Source organism: Brachyhypopomus gauderio, chromosome 15 (assembly GCF_052324685.1).
Source record: "Brachyhypopomus gauderio isolate BG-103 chromosome 15, BGAUD_0.2, whole genome shotgun sequence".
Lineage (NCBI taxonomy): Eukaryota > Metazoa > Chordata > Actinopteri > Gymnotiformes > Hypopomidae > Brachyhypopomus > Brachyhypopomus gauderio.
The window spans coordinates 2785060-2803459 of NC_135225.1; the positions used below are offsets into that span (position 1 = coordinate 2785060).

Consider the following 18400-nt stretch of genomic DNA (forward strand, 5'->3'; position numbering starts at 1 on the left):
AAGTATGGAAAAAAGGTTTCCCTTCACGGTGAAAGAGCCAGTGTGTGTTGTATTAAGAAGGTCCTGCCCCTGCTCCAGTTGTGCACAGTCTGGAGTCTGCTCCTCCTCTCGCGCGTGCTCCGCGTGCCCCGCCTGGCCAGCGCGCGCCCCGCTCAGCCGTGCCTATGGCCAGCTTCACCTATAAGGTCAGAAGACTTACTGGTCATCATTAGGAGTGCGGACCCTCCTCATAAATAACCCCGCGCTCGTGACAGGGATGCCGAGGTTTTTGCGAGTGTCTAGGCCACGTCTTTTGTATTTATGAGCTTGTTAAAAAGAAATAGCCTACGTTTCAAGGAGAAAACTGAAAAAAAAGATCGGCTTTAAACTTTTGAGGTAAGACTCGTTTGTTGAGTGATTTATACTGTTCCGATTTTGGTTTTTGCTCGTCAATGCTCTATTTTCATTAGTAAAGACGAGGCTGGATAACTGAGTAACGGTTTGGTTACATGGTGATAAAGTTTGAGTAACGGTTTGGTTACATGGTGATAACGTAAGCTGTTCTAACGGGGGTGGGCGACACGTAGACTTCCACATGAGTGATGTATTTGGGGTTCAACATGACTGGTCTACATTGGGTAGGTCATTAGTAATTAATCTCGGCTACTACGTTTTCTGAGACGATGAGAATGAAAACCACGTATTGACCTGATATTTTTCTTTCTTTCTTTTTATTTTTTATTGTACCTTATCCAGTTCGGTAAGTTTGACCTCAATAACCAGAATGAATGTGGTCTAATGTGGTCAGTAATTAGACTAGTGTGTTATCAGGACTCTTAAATTGTGCTTTGCCTTTTTACGACAGAAGTCAGACAAATGACTCCACACGTCTGCTAGATGATCTCAAACTTTTATATAAGGTTGCTTGAAAAGAATTCGTTTTACTAATGCTTCCTATATAAGTCCTATATATCATATGCTGCAGTGTCTGGCCTGACTACTACCATGCCTTAAATATAGGCCTATACAAGAACACTATAAAGGAAAGTTCATTGAAAGTCCAGACATATCTTTGCATAGTGGTTCTCCTGAACTGCAGTGTTTATAGTTATGTCCAGACGTGGTTTAAAGTATCTTCAGGTCAAAATTTCCAGATGTTTCAATATTGATGCTAATGGTAAGGTTTTTGAAACATTATACCAGGTGCAACTAGATCTTCTTATATAAGTAAATAAATGAGTTTCGCCTTGTTAAAATCAGCCTTATGTGAATTCTGCATGCATCCAGATTTACACATTCCTTACACATTCAATTTACAAATCACCCAGTGCGCAGTGAGTGAGAGTGTGATGCTAATATAGGCAATATGTTAGATCTGAATATTGAATATATATAGTAGTCACATCTATATTTACAGATACACTGAGTGAATTATTTATGATTCTTTGAAGCCATATTTATATGTAGGCTTAACAAACGGTCTAGAATAGATTTGAGATATAGCAATTGTACATGGAGACATCTGTGGTAGGCATGTTTGAGAAAATAAAAGAGAGAAAGAGAGACTCCTATGTGTATAACCAACTATGAAGATGCACGTAGGAAAAGTCAGATCAGAGTCATTTCATGGGTGAACGTGGAACTATGGAGACATGTTTCCTCATGTCCAAAGAAGTGAAAAATGGTTCTTTGTTTTATACCATGACCCAAGCTTACCAGGTCACATAGGTTGAAGATGAAGGGTTATTTTCAAATGGGTGATGAAAGCAGGATCTTGGTGTGATGCATAATGTGCATAATTTGCTCATCCGAACGGGTGGTGGTGAAAGCACACTCACTAGTGTTATCTCTCTCTGTTTCTCCCCCACCCCGAGGAGCCTGCGGTTCACTAGATGCAGCGTCTCCTCTGGGCTCCTGGTGCTTTAACACTGGGCCCCAGGGAACGACATTTCATACCTTGTACTTGTATAATGTATGAGAATAAAGTCTTTCCGATTCTGATTCTGATTCTGACATGGTACACATAGAGAATGTTTTGTTAGCTCCATAGAGCCAGAGGTTCATCCCTTTATTTTTACAATCTCAATCTGTTTACTTTTCTAAAAACTACACAGCTGGTTCACATCAGGCTTCCATACACACAGATTTACACACATGGGCAGGTATACTCAGATTTACACACATGAGCAGGTATACTCAGATTTACACACATAGGCAGGTATACTCAGATTTACACACGTAGACAGGTATACTCAGATTTACACACGTGGGCAGGTATACTCAGATTTACACACGTGGGCAGGTATACTCAGATTTACACTTGTGAGCAGGTATACTCAGATTTACACAAATAGGCAGGTATACTCAGATTTACACACGTGGGCAGGTATACTCAGATTTATACACGTGGGCAGGTATACTCAGATTTACACACATGGGCAGGTATACTCAGATGTTCTGCTTCTGTTTAGGACACTATCAAAGGATTTTTCTCTCTCTCCCACCCTAATTTCTCTGCAGATCTAGATATGGACCAGTCTCAGTGGTCCCGACCCATAGTCGTCCTCGTCCTTGCCGTTTGTCTTCCATCTTACCTCACCCAGACCGTGTCCTCTGTACGCCCAAGTCCCACCCCCACACCCCAGTCACCCGAGCGTCTGAAGTTCCGCCTGGCCGGTCACCCACGCAAACACAATGAGGGACGCATAGAGGTGTTTTATAAAGGCGAATGGGGAACTATCTGTGATGACGACTTCTCACTGGCCAACGCCCAAGTGCTGTGCCGTCAGCTGGGGTTCGTCTCTGCCACAGGCTGGGCACACAGTGCTAAATATGGCAAGGGCACAGGTACCAGCCACATCGCACACCAAAAATCATTTCACAATTTATAAGGTCAGAATTTCATTTCACCAGTCAAAGCCTGTTTCTTTTATCCACGTCTGTGTGATTTCGCAAACAGACGACTCCTGTGTCCACTCAGAACTGTGGTTGTGTATTTCAGGGAAGATCTGGTTAGATAACGTGCAGTGCGGCGGGAGTGAGAGAAGCATCTCGGTGTGTAAGTCGCGTGGATGGGGTAACAGTGACTGCACTCACGATGAAGATGCTGGGGTGATCTGTAAGGACGAGAGGCTTCCAGGATATGTTGACTCCAACATTATAGAGGTGCAAACTGTTTCCCTTGAACTGAACCTCTTTCACATTTTAATTGACAGCATGCATCAAGTGAAATGCATGTTACTGATATCACACGTTGTGCTGTCCAAACAGAGAAAATATAGTAGGAAAATGTAATAGTCGGTGTATACAAGCCAAAAATAGGGCATACACAAGTTAAAAATAGTATTTTGTGACAATTTGGTCTGTAAAAAGACTTATTGTATAAAGCTGTGAGACATCTAGCAGTTATCCACACTGAAAAGCAAACATTGTAAGGGAGGCCTTTCATGTCCACGTCTGGACACACGCCAGGTTTTTCTTATTAGCCGATGTCTGCTACAGACGTTTTCCCTTGATCCCTTGCTGATCCACATCTGAGAAAGATTAGCTGGAAGAGATCTTTCCCTCTCAGCCTTGTCAGTGCTGTCTGACTCACTGTGACTGTCTCTCTGACTGAATTTCTCTCTACCTCTCTGTATCTGTTTCTGTCTCTCCTCTTCCTCCTCTCTCTCTCTCTCTCTCTCTCTCTCTCTCTCTCCACTCTCTCCATCTCTGTCCCCTTCTCTCTCACTCTTTCCTCCTCCATGGTGCTTGTTCATGTGCGTCCCCCAGGTACAGGTGGATGAGTCTAGGGTGGAGGAGGTGCATCTGCGGCCGGTGGTGTCCATGGCCGGTAAGCGTCTGCCTGTGACCGAGGGGGTGGTGGAGGTAAAGCACAAGGACGGTTGGGCTCAGATCTGCGATAATGGCTGGACGGCCAAAAACTCCCGTGTCATCTGCGGCATGATGGGCTTCCCACATGAGAGGAAGGTCAACAAGAACTTTTACAAGTGAGTGGGCACATGACTTACATGGACCCGTTTACAAGTGAGGGGTGCATGTCTTACATGGATCTGCTTACTGTCACTGCTTTAGAGAACTTTAGGGTGAATGTAACTCGTACGTTAATTCGGCTCCACAAATGACAGCGATGGAAATGCAACAGTGTGTGTGTGTGGTGTTCTGGGCTGCGTAGAGATTTCTACTGTCCTGTGGCAGACATTTTTTCTATTATGTACAATGTAAGTGCAGTGTAGTTTCACAGTTGCACAAGATGCACGTTCCACACACACACACACACACACACACAAATACACATACCAACACACATAAGTAAACAGTCACACAAACATAATGCAGACATATCTTGCATTCCTACAGTACACAGATACAGCACTTGTACTCACTCACACGCAGTTGGTGCCTCAGTGCTTACGCAGCAGCACAGGGAGCTGTATGTTCGTGCTCTGCTTTAACACTGAAATGACTGCTGCATCAATAGTCCACTGTGGCGTCAGCGAGGGGAAAAACTCAGCCTTAGAGTGAACATTGACATAACATCGTGATTATACAACCAGGTGTGATCTGTGTTTGCCTAAATTGTTAATTCGGTTCTGGTTCATAAGGAGAATTCCTTGCATTCTGATTTTCATTTTCTACTGTCTGCTTTAAGTCTTCATATTTGTGTCATAATTTATTAAAGCCTGCAGTGGATGGGAGGAAGAAAAGATGGATGTGTTAGGGAGGAAAATGTAGGAGAAAGAGGGGAGTCAATGAGGAGGGGGGGTCTCTCCACAAAACCCACAGAATGTTAGAGGAATGTCACACTTTAAACAATCAGTGTCTCACTAGAGCTTAAGCGTTCAACTGCTAGAACCCATCTCACCCCAACACACACACACACACACACACACACACACACACACACACACACACACACACACACACACACACACACACACACACACACACACACACACACACACACACACACACACAGACACCACTGATTTCTTGAACAGTCATTCTTAAATAACATAGTGTGATTTAGTCTGTGGTCAGATGAGGTTTGGTAAAGGAAATGTGTCTGTTTGCAACCCTTTCCTGTTAGGTTTACCTCAAGAGCACTCCTCATAACCTAAACCCTGACTACTGCTCTCTGATAATGTTTCCACTGCTCCACAACTTACCATTCCTGGACTATTTTCCTGGAACCTGTAAATGTAGCACTTTCATGAGGCTCTGGTATGTTTCGTTTTAGAAAACCATGCACGCACATGAATAAATTTTATATTTTATTTTCTTTCATTTCATTTCATTTTAATTAGACCATTTTGTACATTAATAACTTTAGAACAAATCGTAGTTTCACACCTCACAGTACCGCTCCACACATTTGGCCTTTATTGGGTGTTTGGTGTGAACATTTCCTGGCTGGTCTGTCCAGATCTGTGTCTGTGTCGAGCTGTGGAGTTGTCTGTGTGTACATGTATGCCTGTGTGGACTTTTGTCTTTGTGGGGCTGTTTGTCTGTATGAACATGTTTTTGTCTGTGTGGACCTGTGTCTGTGTGGAGCTGTATGTCTGTTTGGAGCTGTGTCTGTGTGGAGCTGTATGTCTGTTTGGAGCTGTGTCTGTGTGGAGCTGTATGTCTGTTTGGAGCTGTGTCTGTGTGGAGCTATATGTCTGTTTGGAGCTGTGTCTGTGTGGAGCTGTATGTCTGTTTGGAGCTGTGTCTGTGTGGAGCTGTATGTCTGTTTGGAGCTGTGTCTGTGCATGTATCTTTACCTTTTTGTGACTATGTGTCTGTCTGTATGTAAATGTGTCTGTGTATATGTGTGTCTGCCCATTGCAGTCTGTGCACACACATCTGTATAACAGGAAGTCCTCGTCTCTTGCAGGCATCTCAAAAAAAGATCCACCGAGCCAAAAGTCAAAGTTAGAGTTTCAGCAGACAGGTACCATCTGAGGGGGAGAAATGAGTAGTTCTCTCCCCCTAGAGGTCTGCACTATATCTTGTAGACACTTTTATGTAGTTACAACAATAGCGGCTATAGTTGAAAGAGTGCAAACTAACCCCTAACTTCTCTTCAGAACAAGCCTATATTTCTGTCAATTGTTCAATTATCTGGAGGATAATTGAGGTGCTCTTGTTTATTAACCGTCCTTCTGCGCCACTGACTACTGACTATATCAGAAGTGAGTGTAAGTTTATGACCTCCTGCTGAGGTCAACCCCTTTCAGTCCAGCCTGTTCTCTTTATGTGTATGAGCAATCACAAAACCAACCCCAAAATCAACCCCACATCAGGAGACCAAAGTCAGCTGTACTCACAGCTCTAGTTTATTTTCAGCAAAGGTGTGTGAGGTTGACGTGTGTGAGGAGGGAAGTGATGCGGGGAGTGGAATGCAGTGTGTGTGTGTGTGTGTGTGTGTGTGTGTGTGTGTGTGTGTGTGTGTGTGTGTGTGTGTGTAAGAGAGAGATAGAGAGAGAAGGTCAGAGAGGTGACAAGGGCAGCTAGCTGGAAGCAGCTGGAGTTGGCCAATTGCTATCAGTTATCATAAATCTTCTGACATAGACCAGGAGTAGTGCTGGAGGTCATGGGAAGAATGTAGACTGTTGAATCATCAGATTAGGGGGGATGGGCCGTCCAGACCTGAAACCAACACATCTCGGTCATCCTGCACTAACAGTGATTTTATTCCAAGGACAAGAATTTGATTCTTTCAATGGGGGAAGAAGGAGACTCTCCACTGTGAGAAATTCAGCAATTGGTGTTTGATATATGTTGATATTCAGATTCTCAGTGTTTATTTGGGCATGTAGAATATCTTCAGATCAGTTTTCCAGGGCACTAGGCAGTCAGTCTAACTATGCAGGACAGAGCAGGGGTGAGTTAAACATGGAGGTCTCATCTAAGAGCAGGTTCTCACCTCCTGACGTGGTGCCAGCTTCCACAGTGCCACACTGTGCAAATCGCACCATGGCACAAAAAACTGCCACAGATACTTTCAGAAGAACTGCAGAAGCACTGTACTTAGTACGTACACCTAAGAAGTTAATTATTATGTGTTAATCTAGCAAGTATAGTAAAAATACAATAACAAACGATCACAAATGTAACAAGCATCTAAGCATCTATCACATTTGTGATTGTTATTTGTCTAAGATATATAGAAAGTTGAATATAAATTCCCCGAGCTGAGCGTAATAGAAGGGGTAGTGGGGGGTAGTGGGGGCACCTGGAACTCATCCACAACTGTCGATCTCATTAACTTAGTTACTGAGATGAAAGTGTGCAGAGTAACAGAGTAAAATCTCAGTGTGAGAGAGGGAACACTTACACTAACTATACTATAAGGGGACAGCTTATACTAACATATCCTAACACCCATATCCTAACATAACATATTTTAACACCCACTCACAGCAATTAAGACAGCATGCTTTACAACTGGGACTGACCCTTTATAATAATGTTTAAATATCATAAATAATATACTATGAATGTTTGAATATAATGAATAATATAATAATTAGTGCAGTAACTGTGGCAAGTGACTGTACGGTACTGATTTACCACCTTTCCCAGACGCTTTTATGCTGACATATGCATGCTGGAGTTGTGGTGTAAATGTGAATGTTTGTCAGACTTAACGGGTGTTTGCATTGCAGGCGGGATGTCAAACCTAAAGCTAACGCTAAAGCTAGCCCTAAAGCTAGCCCTAAAGCTATCGCTAAAGCCAGCTCTCAGCCTAAACCTGGCCTCTCAGCTGGCACAAAAAGGTAACCTGGGCAAAAGTGAGACAACCTGACTCTTGCCCGCCCTGCCCAGCAGTAGAAAATGGGTGTAATTGTTTGAATTTTTGTTTCTTACACATATTAGAATGATTAAGACCAATGTGTATGTCCATTAGCTTGAGTCAGAATACAGGCAGAGCTTGACAGAGAGATTTAATAAAGCAATTAATAAAGAAAGGGTGAAGGTGATATTAAAAATAACGACGTAAGAGGATATCATCATGTAAATGGTACGGTATTCTCATGGTAATCCTGCTCTTCAGTTAAGGGTTTATTGTTTATATACAATAAAAGTCCTCATTTGAACAAGCTTATATGCACAAACTTGCACTCTTTCTCTCCATCCATCCATTTTTATCCATCTGTCCCTTAGACTGTATGCAGAACGGCAGAAGAACCACTTCCTGGTTCACTCTGTAGCGTGTTTAGGCACAGAGGTGCACCTGGCTGCCTGTCCTCTGGACTTCAACAAGGACAACGCCACTGAGACCTGTCCTGGGGGCATGCCCGCGGTCGTTAGCTGTGTGCCCGGCCCGGAATATGCCCACAACCGGGCCATGAAGAAAAAACTCAAGACATCGGTAATATGAATGTGTGTGTGTGAGACTGCGGTCTGTCCGGTTTTATTCTCAGAGGTATTCTGAAGGGTTGTTGTGTCTTTCCATCTGTGTCTCTCCATCTGTCTCTCTGTCTGTCTGTCTGTCTGTTCGCCCTGCTCCCTCCTGCAGAGCGCGGTGCGTCTGAAGGGCGGGGCCCGGCCGGGGGAGGGCCGCGTGGAAGTGCTAAAGGGCTCGGAGTGGGGGGCCGTGTGCGATGACCGCTGGAACCTGCAGGCCGCCAGCGTGGTGTGCAGGGAGCTCGGCTACGGCTCTGCTAAAGAGGCCCTGACTGGAGCTCGCATGGGCCAGGGTGAGGCAGAGGGGCAGATACAGGGGTAGATACAGGGGCAGATACACGGACAGATACAGGGGTAGATACAGGGGTAGATACAGGGGCAGATACAGGGGTAGATACAGGGGTAGATACTTGGGCATATACAGGGGTAGATATAGGGGCAGATACAGGGGTAGATACAGGGGTAGATACACGGGCAGATACAGGGGTAGATACTTGGGCATATACAGGGGTAGATACAGGGGTAGATACTTGGGCATATACAGGGGTAGATACTTGGGCATATACAGGGGTAGATATAGGGGCAGATTCACAGGCAGATACAGGGGTAGATACTTGGGCATATACAGGGGTAGATACAGGGGTAGATATAGGGGCAGATACAGGGGTAGATACAGGGGTAGATACTTGGGCATATACAGGGGTAGATACAGGGGCAGATACAGGGGTAGATACACGGGCAGATACAGGGGTAGATACTTGGGCATATGCAGGGGTAGATATAGGGGCAGATACAGGGGTAGATACAGGGGTAGATACTTGGGCATATACAGGGGTAGATACAGGGGTAGATACAGGGGTAGATACACGGGCAGATACAGGGGTAGATACTTGGGCATATACAGGGGTAGATACTTGGGCATATACAGGGGTAGATACAGGGGTAGATACACGGGCAGATACAGGGGTAGATACAGGGGTAGATACTTGGGCATATACAGGGGTAGATACAGGGGCAGATACAGGGGTAGATACAGGGGCAGATACAGGGGTAGATACTTGGGCATATACAGGGGTAGATACTTGGGCATATACAGGGGTAGATACAGGGGTAGATACACGGGCAGATACAGGGGTAGATACTTGGGCATATACAGGGGTAGATACAGGGGTAGATATAGGGGCAGATACAGGGGTAGATACAGGGGTAGATACTTGGGCATATACAGGGGTAGATACAGGGGCAGATACAGGGGTAGATACACGGGCAGATACAGGGGTAGATACTTGGGCATATGCAGGGGTAGATATAGGGGCAGATACAGGGGTAGATACAGGGGTAGATACTTGGGTAGATACAGGGGCAGATACAGGGGTAGATACAGGGGTAGATACAGGGGTAGATACAGGGGCAGATTCACGGGCAGATACAGGGGTAGATACTTGGGCATATACAGGGGTAGATATAGCGGCAGATACAGGGGTAGATACAGGGGCAGATACAGGGGTAGATACTTGGGCATATACAGGGGTAGATATAGGGGCAGATACAGGGGTAGATACAGGGGCAGATTCACGGGCAGATACAGGGGTAGATACAGGGGTAAATATAGGGGCAGATACAGGGGTAGATACAGGGGCAGATACATTCATACATTTGCAGTGTGCACAGCACTGTGCAAAAACATCTTAGGCCACCAAATCTTAGATTTCACAATACAGAAACTGAGAAGCAATTATATGGGCTCATTTTACCATTGCTAAAACAACAAATATAATAGTAATGTCTGTGTGTGTGTGTGTGTGTGTGTGTGTGTGTGTATGTGGGTGTGTCTGATGTTTCAGGCATGGGGCCAATCTATATGAATGAGGTGCAGTGCACGGGCCATGAGCGTTCTCTGTGGAACTGCGTCTTTAAGAACATCACTGCTGAAGACTGCAAGCACACTGAGGATGCAGCCGTGCGCTGTAACGTCCCCTACATGGGCTTTGAGAAAACGGTCAGAGCCACCACGCTTCTTCTCACATCTACATGCTTCTGAAAGCAAAGTCAACTGATATTTACAAGAATCACTTTTGACTGTCCCTCACAATCGTGTATTTTGCAGTGTCAGTGTAGCTCATTTTTAATTAACCTTTGTGATTTATTTTTTATTTTCATTTATTTTTAAACCCTTATTAGTCCCGCAGTGGGGAAACTCTCAGCATTTAACCCACCTGTGCCGTCAACACACACGTACACACTAGTGATCACTAGAGGGCTGTGGTGCACACGTGCCCAGAGTGGTGGGCAACCCTAGCCCGGGGAGCAGTTGGGGTTAAGTGCCTTCCTCAAGGGCACTTCAGTCATGGACTAGCTGGGAATCAAACATGTTATTCATATATGCAAATGTTATTCATACATGCGTAATTTTGAACATTAAATGAATGTGGATGGATTCTGTTTGCCAAGTCATGTAATCACACTACAATAAGGTACATAGTTGTAATGTGGTCAGAGTATTCCATAGCGTTCTATCAAAATGAAAATATCTCTACTAACTACACAGCATAACCACAATCTTAAACTCAATTTTAAAGCAAACTTAAGATATTAGATGGATGAGTTGTAAATGTACAGTAGAAGCACTGCAGTGTGGTGATGTTCTCAAAGTAACTCATATAGAAGTGATTCAAACGTATACTTTACTGTTGTATAATCAATGAACCTTGACTGCTTTAATAGAGAACTGAAAGGTTTCCGTTCAATTTTATACCTCTTGGCATACATTGCCCAAAATGCACCCCAATGCATTGCAAATCCCGTCCTAACATTCCTTCCTGTATGACCATGTGGGTGTGGAGGAAGTTGACTCCTCCCCCCTCGTTGCTCTCAGGTGCGTATCACAGGGGGCCGATCGCCCTTCGAGGGCCGAGTGGAGGTGCTGCAAACCATGGCCAACGGGACGCAGCGCTGGGGGCTGATCTGTGGAGAAGGCTGGGGCACCAAAGAGGCCATGGTGGCCTGCAGGCAGCTGGGTCTTGGATACGCCAACCACGGTCTGCAGGTAGGACACTAAACGCTTTGGCCAGCACCCGGCGTTTGCTTTGCCTCGGCCATTCCTCACGCGCGTGAGAGACGCTAGTCGCTATGCAGGTTACAACTCGTGCGCAAACGCATGAAAACACGTCACGTCAACGGAGACGGATGGACCAGTCCGTGCCAGCAGCACAGGGATAGTGGGGTTGCATGACTGTGTGATCTAGGTGAGAGTGTGTGTGTGTGTGTGTGTGTGTGTGTGTGTGTGTGTGTGTGTGTGTGTGTGTGTGTGTGTGCGGGCGGGCGGAGTACGAGGGGCGAGTGGAGGTTCAGGTGGGACAGCGTTGGGGCAGTGTGTGCTGTGAGGGCTGGATGACCAAATGGCCATGATAGCCAGCAGACAGCTAGGGCTCAATTACAGCATGCATGCTATTACTGTGAGTATACACAAGCACACATTCACGTACCAGCCATACCAGTTCTTGAAATTAATAACACAACATAGTAGAAGTATATAAAGACGTATATAGTATGAAAGGTGCTTATCCTATGCCCTTATTGTTGTCCCTGCTCTGATACCAGACTTAACGAACCAGATAATTATCCAGAACTTCATGAGTCAGTTGTCCTGGAGCAGAAATACCATGTAGATGTGCAGTAGAGGGGGTCTGAGCGCTGGGATTAAAGCCAGGCCTCTGTGGTCCTGTCAACAGAGTTTAATGGTGCGAGAGCGTGAAGAGTAGACCAGCATTCCTGTGGGAGAGGAGATGTTCTTCTGATGTTCTTCTAATGTTCTTCTGATGTTCTTCTAATGTTCTTCGCCTCTGCACGCACACAATGAAAGTGAAATTGTACTCAACGTTCAAGCAGTCAGCAGTGCGGCATTTGTGTTTGTGTGGTGGTTGCTAAGGAAACGTGGTACTGGGATGGCAGCAACGTGACGGAGATGGCGCTGAGCGGGGTGAAGTGCGCCGGAGACGAGCTGTCCCTCAGCCACTGCCAGCACCACCGAACCCTCAGCTGCCAGAAAGCAGCCGCACGATTCGCCGCCGGTGTCATCTGCTCTGAAAGTGAGTGGGCCGTCCCGGGGGGGTGGGACAGCAGGGCGGGGCTACGTTAGACATACAAGAACTCCACCCCCAGCAGACATGAGCAGCGGAGCTCTTACGTTCTGTCCAATAGCAGCGGTCAAAGCTCCACAAAGCCCCAGACAGGTTGCTGACTATGTTGCATCGCCTATCAAAGGTTTTGTCAAGGATAAAGAAATCCAGTCATGTGCAGATGTTTTTCCATCTGAAGACAGCGAGAAGACAGTGGTGGCTCTTGGGCTGGCCTGGAATGTACAACCCTTACATTAAAAACCTCATGACATGACAAATCTTACAGAGGCAAAACAGATTATATATAGCACTAAAGCTTTTAGATTCTAGACAGATTATAGACAGTTTTTCCAATCAAATATCTACACCAATCATCACCAATATATCAATATACTGCAGTCAGCTCAGAAAACATCAGTCTCTAATGTTAGTGTTGCTCTCCCAAGTACCTGTGTCAATACTTTATACTTAATACACTATGATTCACATGATGTGTCTCAACAATTAATCGTTTTTTTTTTTGTTACTGTGGTGACTAAATGTTTTGCTCTGAAAGTTCATCAGTCGGGGTCGTGTAAGTGCAGCCGTGTGTCTGTTCGTTCCTTCCCCAGCCGCGTCCGATCTGGTTCTGAACGCCGCGCTGGTGCAGCAGACGGTGTACATCGAGGACCGGCCCCTGCACATGCTCTACTGCGCCGCCGAGGAGAACTGCCTGGCCACAAGCGCCGCCAAAGCCAACTGGCCTTACGGACACCGCCGCTTGCTTCGCTTCTCCTCCGAGATCCACAACATCGGCCGCGCCGACTTCAGGCCTAAAGCCGGACGCCACTCCTGGGTGTGGCACGCGTGCCACGGGTAACGGCGGGCGGGCGGATCCCTTGGCATCATGGGATCAAGGCGACGTGCTGGGATGATTGTGTGTTCAGTGGGAAAGGAATAATCTGTGATTTTGTGCTGCTCCGTAGGCATTATCACAGTATGGACATCTTCACACACTATGACCTCCTGTCCCTCAACGGCACCAAGATGGCAGATGGACATAAAGCCAGTTTCTGTCTGGAGGACAGCGAGTGTCAGGAGGGTACGAGAGGCACACACACTGCCCCAAACACACCGGCGCTGCTTGAAGGGGCCTCACATTAATGCTGACTGCCTCGTTCTGCTGCAGGCGTTTCCAAGCGATACGAATGTGCAAATTTCGGAGAGCAGGGAATCACTGTGGGATGTGTGGACTTGTACCGCCATGACATCGACTGCCAGTGGATCGACATCACGGACGTTAAACCAGGAAATTATATCCTACAGGTTAGGAGTTTGATCCATAGAAGTGCAGGAGTATAATTCTACTGTCTGTAGTTCAAGTGATAAATACGGTGATGTTGATCATGTGTGTTGTGGTTATTTCAGGTTATTATCAATCCTAACCATGAAGTATCTGAGAGTGACTTTACAAACAATGCGATGAAATGCAACTGCAAATATGATGGACACAGGATCTGGCTTCATAACTGCCATATTGGTAAGATCACCTCACCGGCTCTGATGTCAATCTGATACATACTGAAATAATCGGGCAGAACATGTTTTAAATACTGAGAATCTGTGATATTTGATCTGCGTATCTGATCTTTTCCAGGCGATGCCTTCAGTGAGGAGGCAGAAAGGAAGTTTGAGAGGTATCCAGGACAGCTTAACAACCAGATCTCCTAATCCAGCACGTTCCTCTTTACATATTAATCCAGTTAGGACCATATACAATATATAATCCAGATTACATTACTTCATCCAAAAACATAATCCAGGTATCATATATTGTACCTCATTGCCAACCTCAACACAGCAGAAAATCTATGAAGACACTGAAAGGCAATCAGTTAAAGATGGGCATTAGTCTCTTGACTGCAGGAGAGATCTGAACATTTATCCAATCCATCAGTGCACTTTCAGTATTTAATAAGTTCTTTATTCTGTCCAGTGGCATAGACTTGTATTTCTGTTTCATGGTATTGATGAAATTTAAAAAGAAAGACCATATTAGCATATGATACACTAAGGCAGTTGCCTTCTACTTGAAAGACATTTTATTACACAGGGCCATTTAACATAAAAGTGCATCAGTGTGCATGAATGTGGATTCCATGTATCATAGCATTGCACCAGTGAACAGGATTTAACAAAGCATTTTGCATAATGGGTGTGTCTAAGGCACTGACGATAGACAATCTTAAAAGATCCAGTGTTCCAGTTTTCTTACCTTTGATCTGGTTTTGTTAATGTTTTCAGGGCATTTTCCAGTATTACCTACTCTTCTCTAGGCATTCTTGAAATAATTTTTTAAGCTAAACTAAATGAAAATGTATTTATACTATATGAACCACAAAAGATAAGAAAACCTTGAGTTGTTGTCATAACTAAATAAAATTAGTTTTCATTAGTTATCATGTCTTGCTGATTCTGATAGAGTCCAACATGTCTGTGGGGATACTTCACTACATAGGGAATGAGTCTTTGAGGATACTTCACTACATAGGGAACAGGTTTGTGAGGATACTTAACTACATAGGAAACTAGTCTTTGAGGATACTTCACTACACAGGGAACAGGTTTGTGAGGATACTTCACTACATAGGGAACGAACTTGTGAGGATACTGTGCTGTATAGGGATCAGGCATTTATTAGCATTTGGAATACTGTTTATTGTCCCAACATAACATTGATGCAAACATATCAACTGGTTCAAGTATTCCAAAGTATTTACTACAAAATATTTAAGGCGCTTTATTTGAATTTCGTTGAAAAAATCTCAAATGTAATAGTTTCAAGTCAAATACTTGGTGTTAAATCCTCAGAAAATCTACTGAAGATGCCCAACACTAAAAGCAGAGGGCAGCAGTAAAATAGCTCTTAGTCTACAGATGTAGACAAAATGGAAATACCATTGTCCTCCTTCAGTGTCATACAAGTTGTCTCTGGTTCCATTGAACAAACAAGAGGGTGCAACTCCAACAGGCCCAAAGCAACAAAATAAGCATTTGCTATGCAACATTAGACACTGAATGCCATCCACATTTTTTCTATATTCAAACATTTTAATCCTCATCTTTGTCTCTCTTAATTTATTTTCTCCTTTTGTGTATTTCTCTCCTGTCCCGTGCTGGATCTTCTTGGTGTTATTCTGTGAACTCGGGGATCACATGCAGCATGAGAAGGTCCTGACCCCTCTGGACCACCATGTTGATGCTGTCACTTGTCCGCACAGCATTGTAGATCTCTTCAGACGTGCTTACCTTCACCCCGTTAACCTCTACAGCAATGTCCCCTGACTTTACACCAGCCCTGAAATTCACAAAAGCATGCCAGGTTGCCATATATATGTAGAAGCCTCTGTGATTTTGTTCTAAGAAATAATTGCACTTTTAGGGGGGTTTCTGTTAGAAGAGCAGTGCACAAAAATAGATGATCATAATCCATTGAACCAGATCGTTAAGCTACTTTAATCACAATTATTATGAATGATGAAAAAGTCCATTCATGTCTGAATAGCGTGCAGGATAGCCACTCTGAACATCTTTAGAAGGTCCATCTTGCTCCTGCCTACCTTTGGGCTGGAGATCCGGTGATGACACGATGAATTAGGATTCCATGAGTCACATCCGGGAAAGAAGAGTCCCGCATCTTCAGTTCGGTGATTATACTGAAGAACAAGGAAGAGCAAACACATCAACAACAACTACACCTGCTTGGTTCCATCTATCCACCCACCATCATCATCATCAGCAGCACTGATGCTGTATTTTGGCACCTGGGTGTGAGAGTCAACATCATCACTCCAATGTAGCGCCGTTTGGTCTCAGACTCACTGAACCAGGACTCTGGAAACAGAATTAGAGTCAGAACAATGAGAGAGCTGAAGTCAGGATCACTAATGGAACCAACCAACGAGGACCAGAATCTCTCTTACTCTTTCTGTCTGCCGCACGATCCAGGAACAGCCGGACTCGGTCTGAGGGAATGGCAAAGGAGATCCCAGCGGTCACTTTCATGGTGTTAATGCCAATGACCTCACCATCCTGAACATCAGACAGGTTAGAAAGGTCATTAGGGAAATCTAACTTATCATTCCAGCTCAGTGTGCGTAGATAGCATGTCCTTAACAAGGAGTTATCTTTACTCTCAATATTAAGAACTCACCAAATTAATAAGTGGACCGCCCGAGTTCCCAAACTGTGGACAATTCAGAAAGAATTTTAGGTTACACATAACACATCAGTACAAATATGACAAGACTCTTCTGCCAAACGTCTGTGTGTACACTGTTGACATTACTGAATGCAACAGCCCTTACTGTTGCTGCATGATAATAAATCACAGCTGTTTTGTAGATAGTTCGTTCAGTGCATGCTCACATCTATGGCGGCGTCGGTCTGTATGTAGTCCATGTTGCCGTTGGCCAAGCCCAGTTCTTTGCTGCCTCTATGAGCGGAACTGACTATGCCAGACGTAATAGTATTGCGCAGGGCAAACGGGCTCCCCATGGCAACCACGAACTCTCCCTGACGGACATCTGACGACTGGCCAAGATGCAACGTCGGTAAGGGATTCTTGAAATAAAACACAGTAACACAAAGCATGAGTGACGGAAGCGGAGAGGGCAGATTCAAAGCAGAAACGTGAACCGCTGAAACACACATCTGTTCACTTTATCCATCGGCTCAAGCACAGACTCATCGGTTACCTTGGCACTTATTTTAATAGTGGCGATATCTGCGACCTGGTCCACGGCCTGCACTGTGGCGTTGTAGCTCTCCCCATTGGTCAGTTTGACACGGACACCACGTTTGTTCGCTACAACATGAGCGTTGGTCACTATTAGACCATCACTACTGATGATGAAGCCAGAACCGTTAGAGATGGGAATCTCTCTGCCGGAGAACGGATGCCTGTAGAGGAACAATTCACAATAATACGGCAGAATAGTCATTTTTCATGATTTTCACTGTAATTTATGATCTTTCAAAATAATTAAACTGTTTAATCAAGATGTATTCACATATAACTTCTAGGACATGTTATAGTTTTCTCAGAGGTCCAACTCACCGCCCCAGGATCTCGATGTAGACCACGGCAGGTGCGGACTTCTCCACCACGTCCGCTATGAAGTTGTACTGGTACCTGGGGCTGTCGGGCTTGGACGGGGAGGCGCACTGGGCCGTGGGCGCCACGTAATCTAAGAAACTGTTTCTGGATAGACGTGCTGTGTGAAAAACCTCCTTGTGCTCGTCTTTAACTCTGTACAACACCGCTCCACCGAGACCCAGACCCAGCGCGACCGCTGCGAGGCGCCTGGTCACACCCGAGCCGCCACCAGAACCGCCACCCGGGTCTCCGGTTGACACTGGACTCGTCGGCGTGTGTGCGTTTGCCCTGGTTTGTTTCTCGGAGGTGGTACTGGAGAAACGTCTCACAAGCCTCCGAGCCCACAGCAGGTCCGGGTTCTGACCCACCTCCACCAGGGTCCTCATGAGTGTGTTAGGACGTGCTGCCATACCGCCCCAGGTGATCGCTAGGCTGAGTAACCGGTCACGGATCATGCGATGGTCTTCGTCAGTCGCTGTTCTTGTGAGGGGAAAAAGATATTCACCCCGACACGTTAAATCTCAGTCATAACAGACCTGAGTTTTTAAAAGGGCACATACTGCTCCACTATGGGTGGATATACAGGAAGTGCAGATGCAAACTGCGCATGTCTGGACATGTCCGAACGATGACGAAAGACCACGTGTGTGTGTGTGTGTGTCTCCTCACTCACTCGCATTAGTAGTGACAATGAAGACTTTCCCCAGAAAAGTATTGAAATGCGTAAACATTTTCTAAACTGGTTTTCCTAAGGATGTCAGATGCTATTGCT

General features: G+C 45.2%; 2 protein-coding genes across 4 annotated transcripts; one reads left to right on the forward strand and one right to left on the reverse strand.

Annotated features, from left to right (window-relative positions):
• Positions 1-93: 93 nt before the first annotated feature.
• loxl3b (lysyl oxidase-like 3b) lies at positions 94-14927 on the forward strand. Of its 3 annotated transcripts, XM_076974222.1 has the most exons (16): positions 94-375; positions 2500-2826; positions 2981-3144; positions 3751-3968; positions 5858-5914; positions 7668-7742; positions 8131-8338; positions 8486-8666; positions 10218-10372; positions 11249-11419; positions 12302-12461; positions 13103-13346; positions 13457-13572; positions 13660-13796; positions 13899-14010; positions 14128-14927. In XM_076974222.1, the coding sequence occupies exons 2-16, from the start codon at positions 2508-2510 to the stop codon at positions 14199-14201; spliced, it is 2391 nt and encodes a 796-aa protein (XP_076830337.1). In that variant the 5' UTR covers positions 94-375; positions 2500-2507; the 3' UTR covers positions 14202-14927. The 3 variants fall into 3 exon arrangements, with proteins under 3 accessions (XP_076830337.1, XP_076830335.1, XP_076830336.1); XM_076974220.1 differs by lacking the exons at positions 5858-5914; positions 7668-7742 and having other exon boundaries at positions 98-375; XM_076974221.1 differs by lacking the exons at positions 5858-5914; positions 7668-7742 and having other exon boundaries at positions 165-185.
• A 221-nt stretch (positions 14928-15148) lies between these two features.
• Positions 15149-18270, reverse strand: LOC143476175 (serine protease HTRA2, mitochondrial-like). The gene is made up of 8 exons (XM_076974223.1): positions 17590-18270; positions 17228-17432; positions 16899-17093; positions 16684-16716; positions 16454-16562; positions 16295-16364; positions 16091-16186; positions 15149-15828 (listed from the first exon to the last, which is right to left on the reverse strand). The coding sequence occupies exons 1-8, from the start codon at positions 18081-18083 to the stop codon at positions 15663-15665; spliced, it is 1368 nt and encodes a 455-aa protein (XP_076830338.1). The 5' UTR covers positions 18084-18270; the 3' UTR covers positions 15149-15662.
• Between the last annotated feature and the right edge of the window lie 130 nt (positions 18271-18400).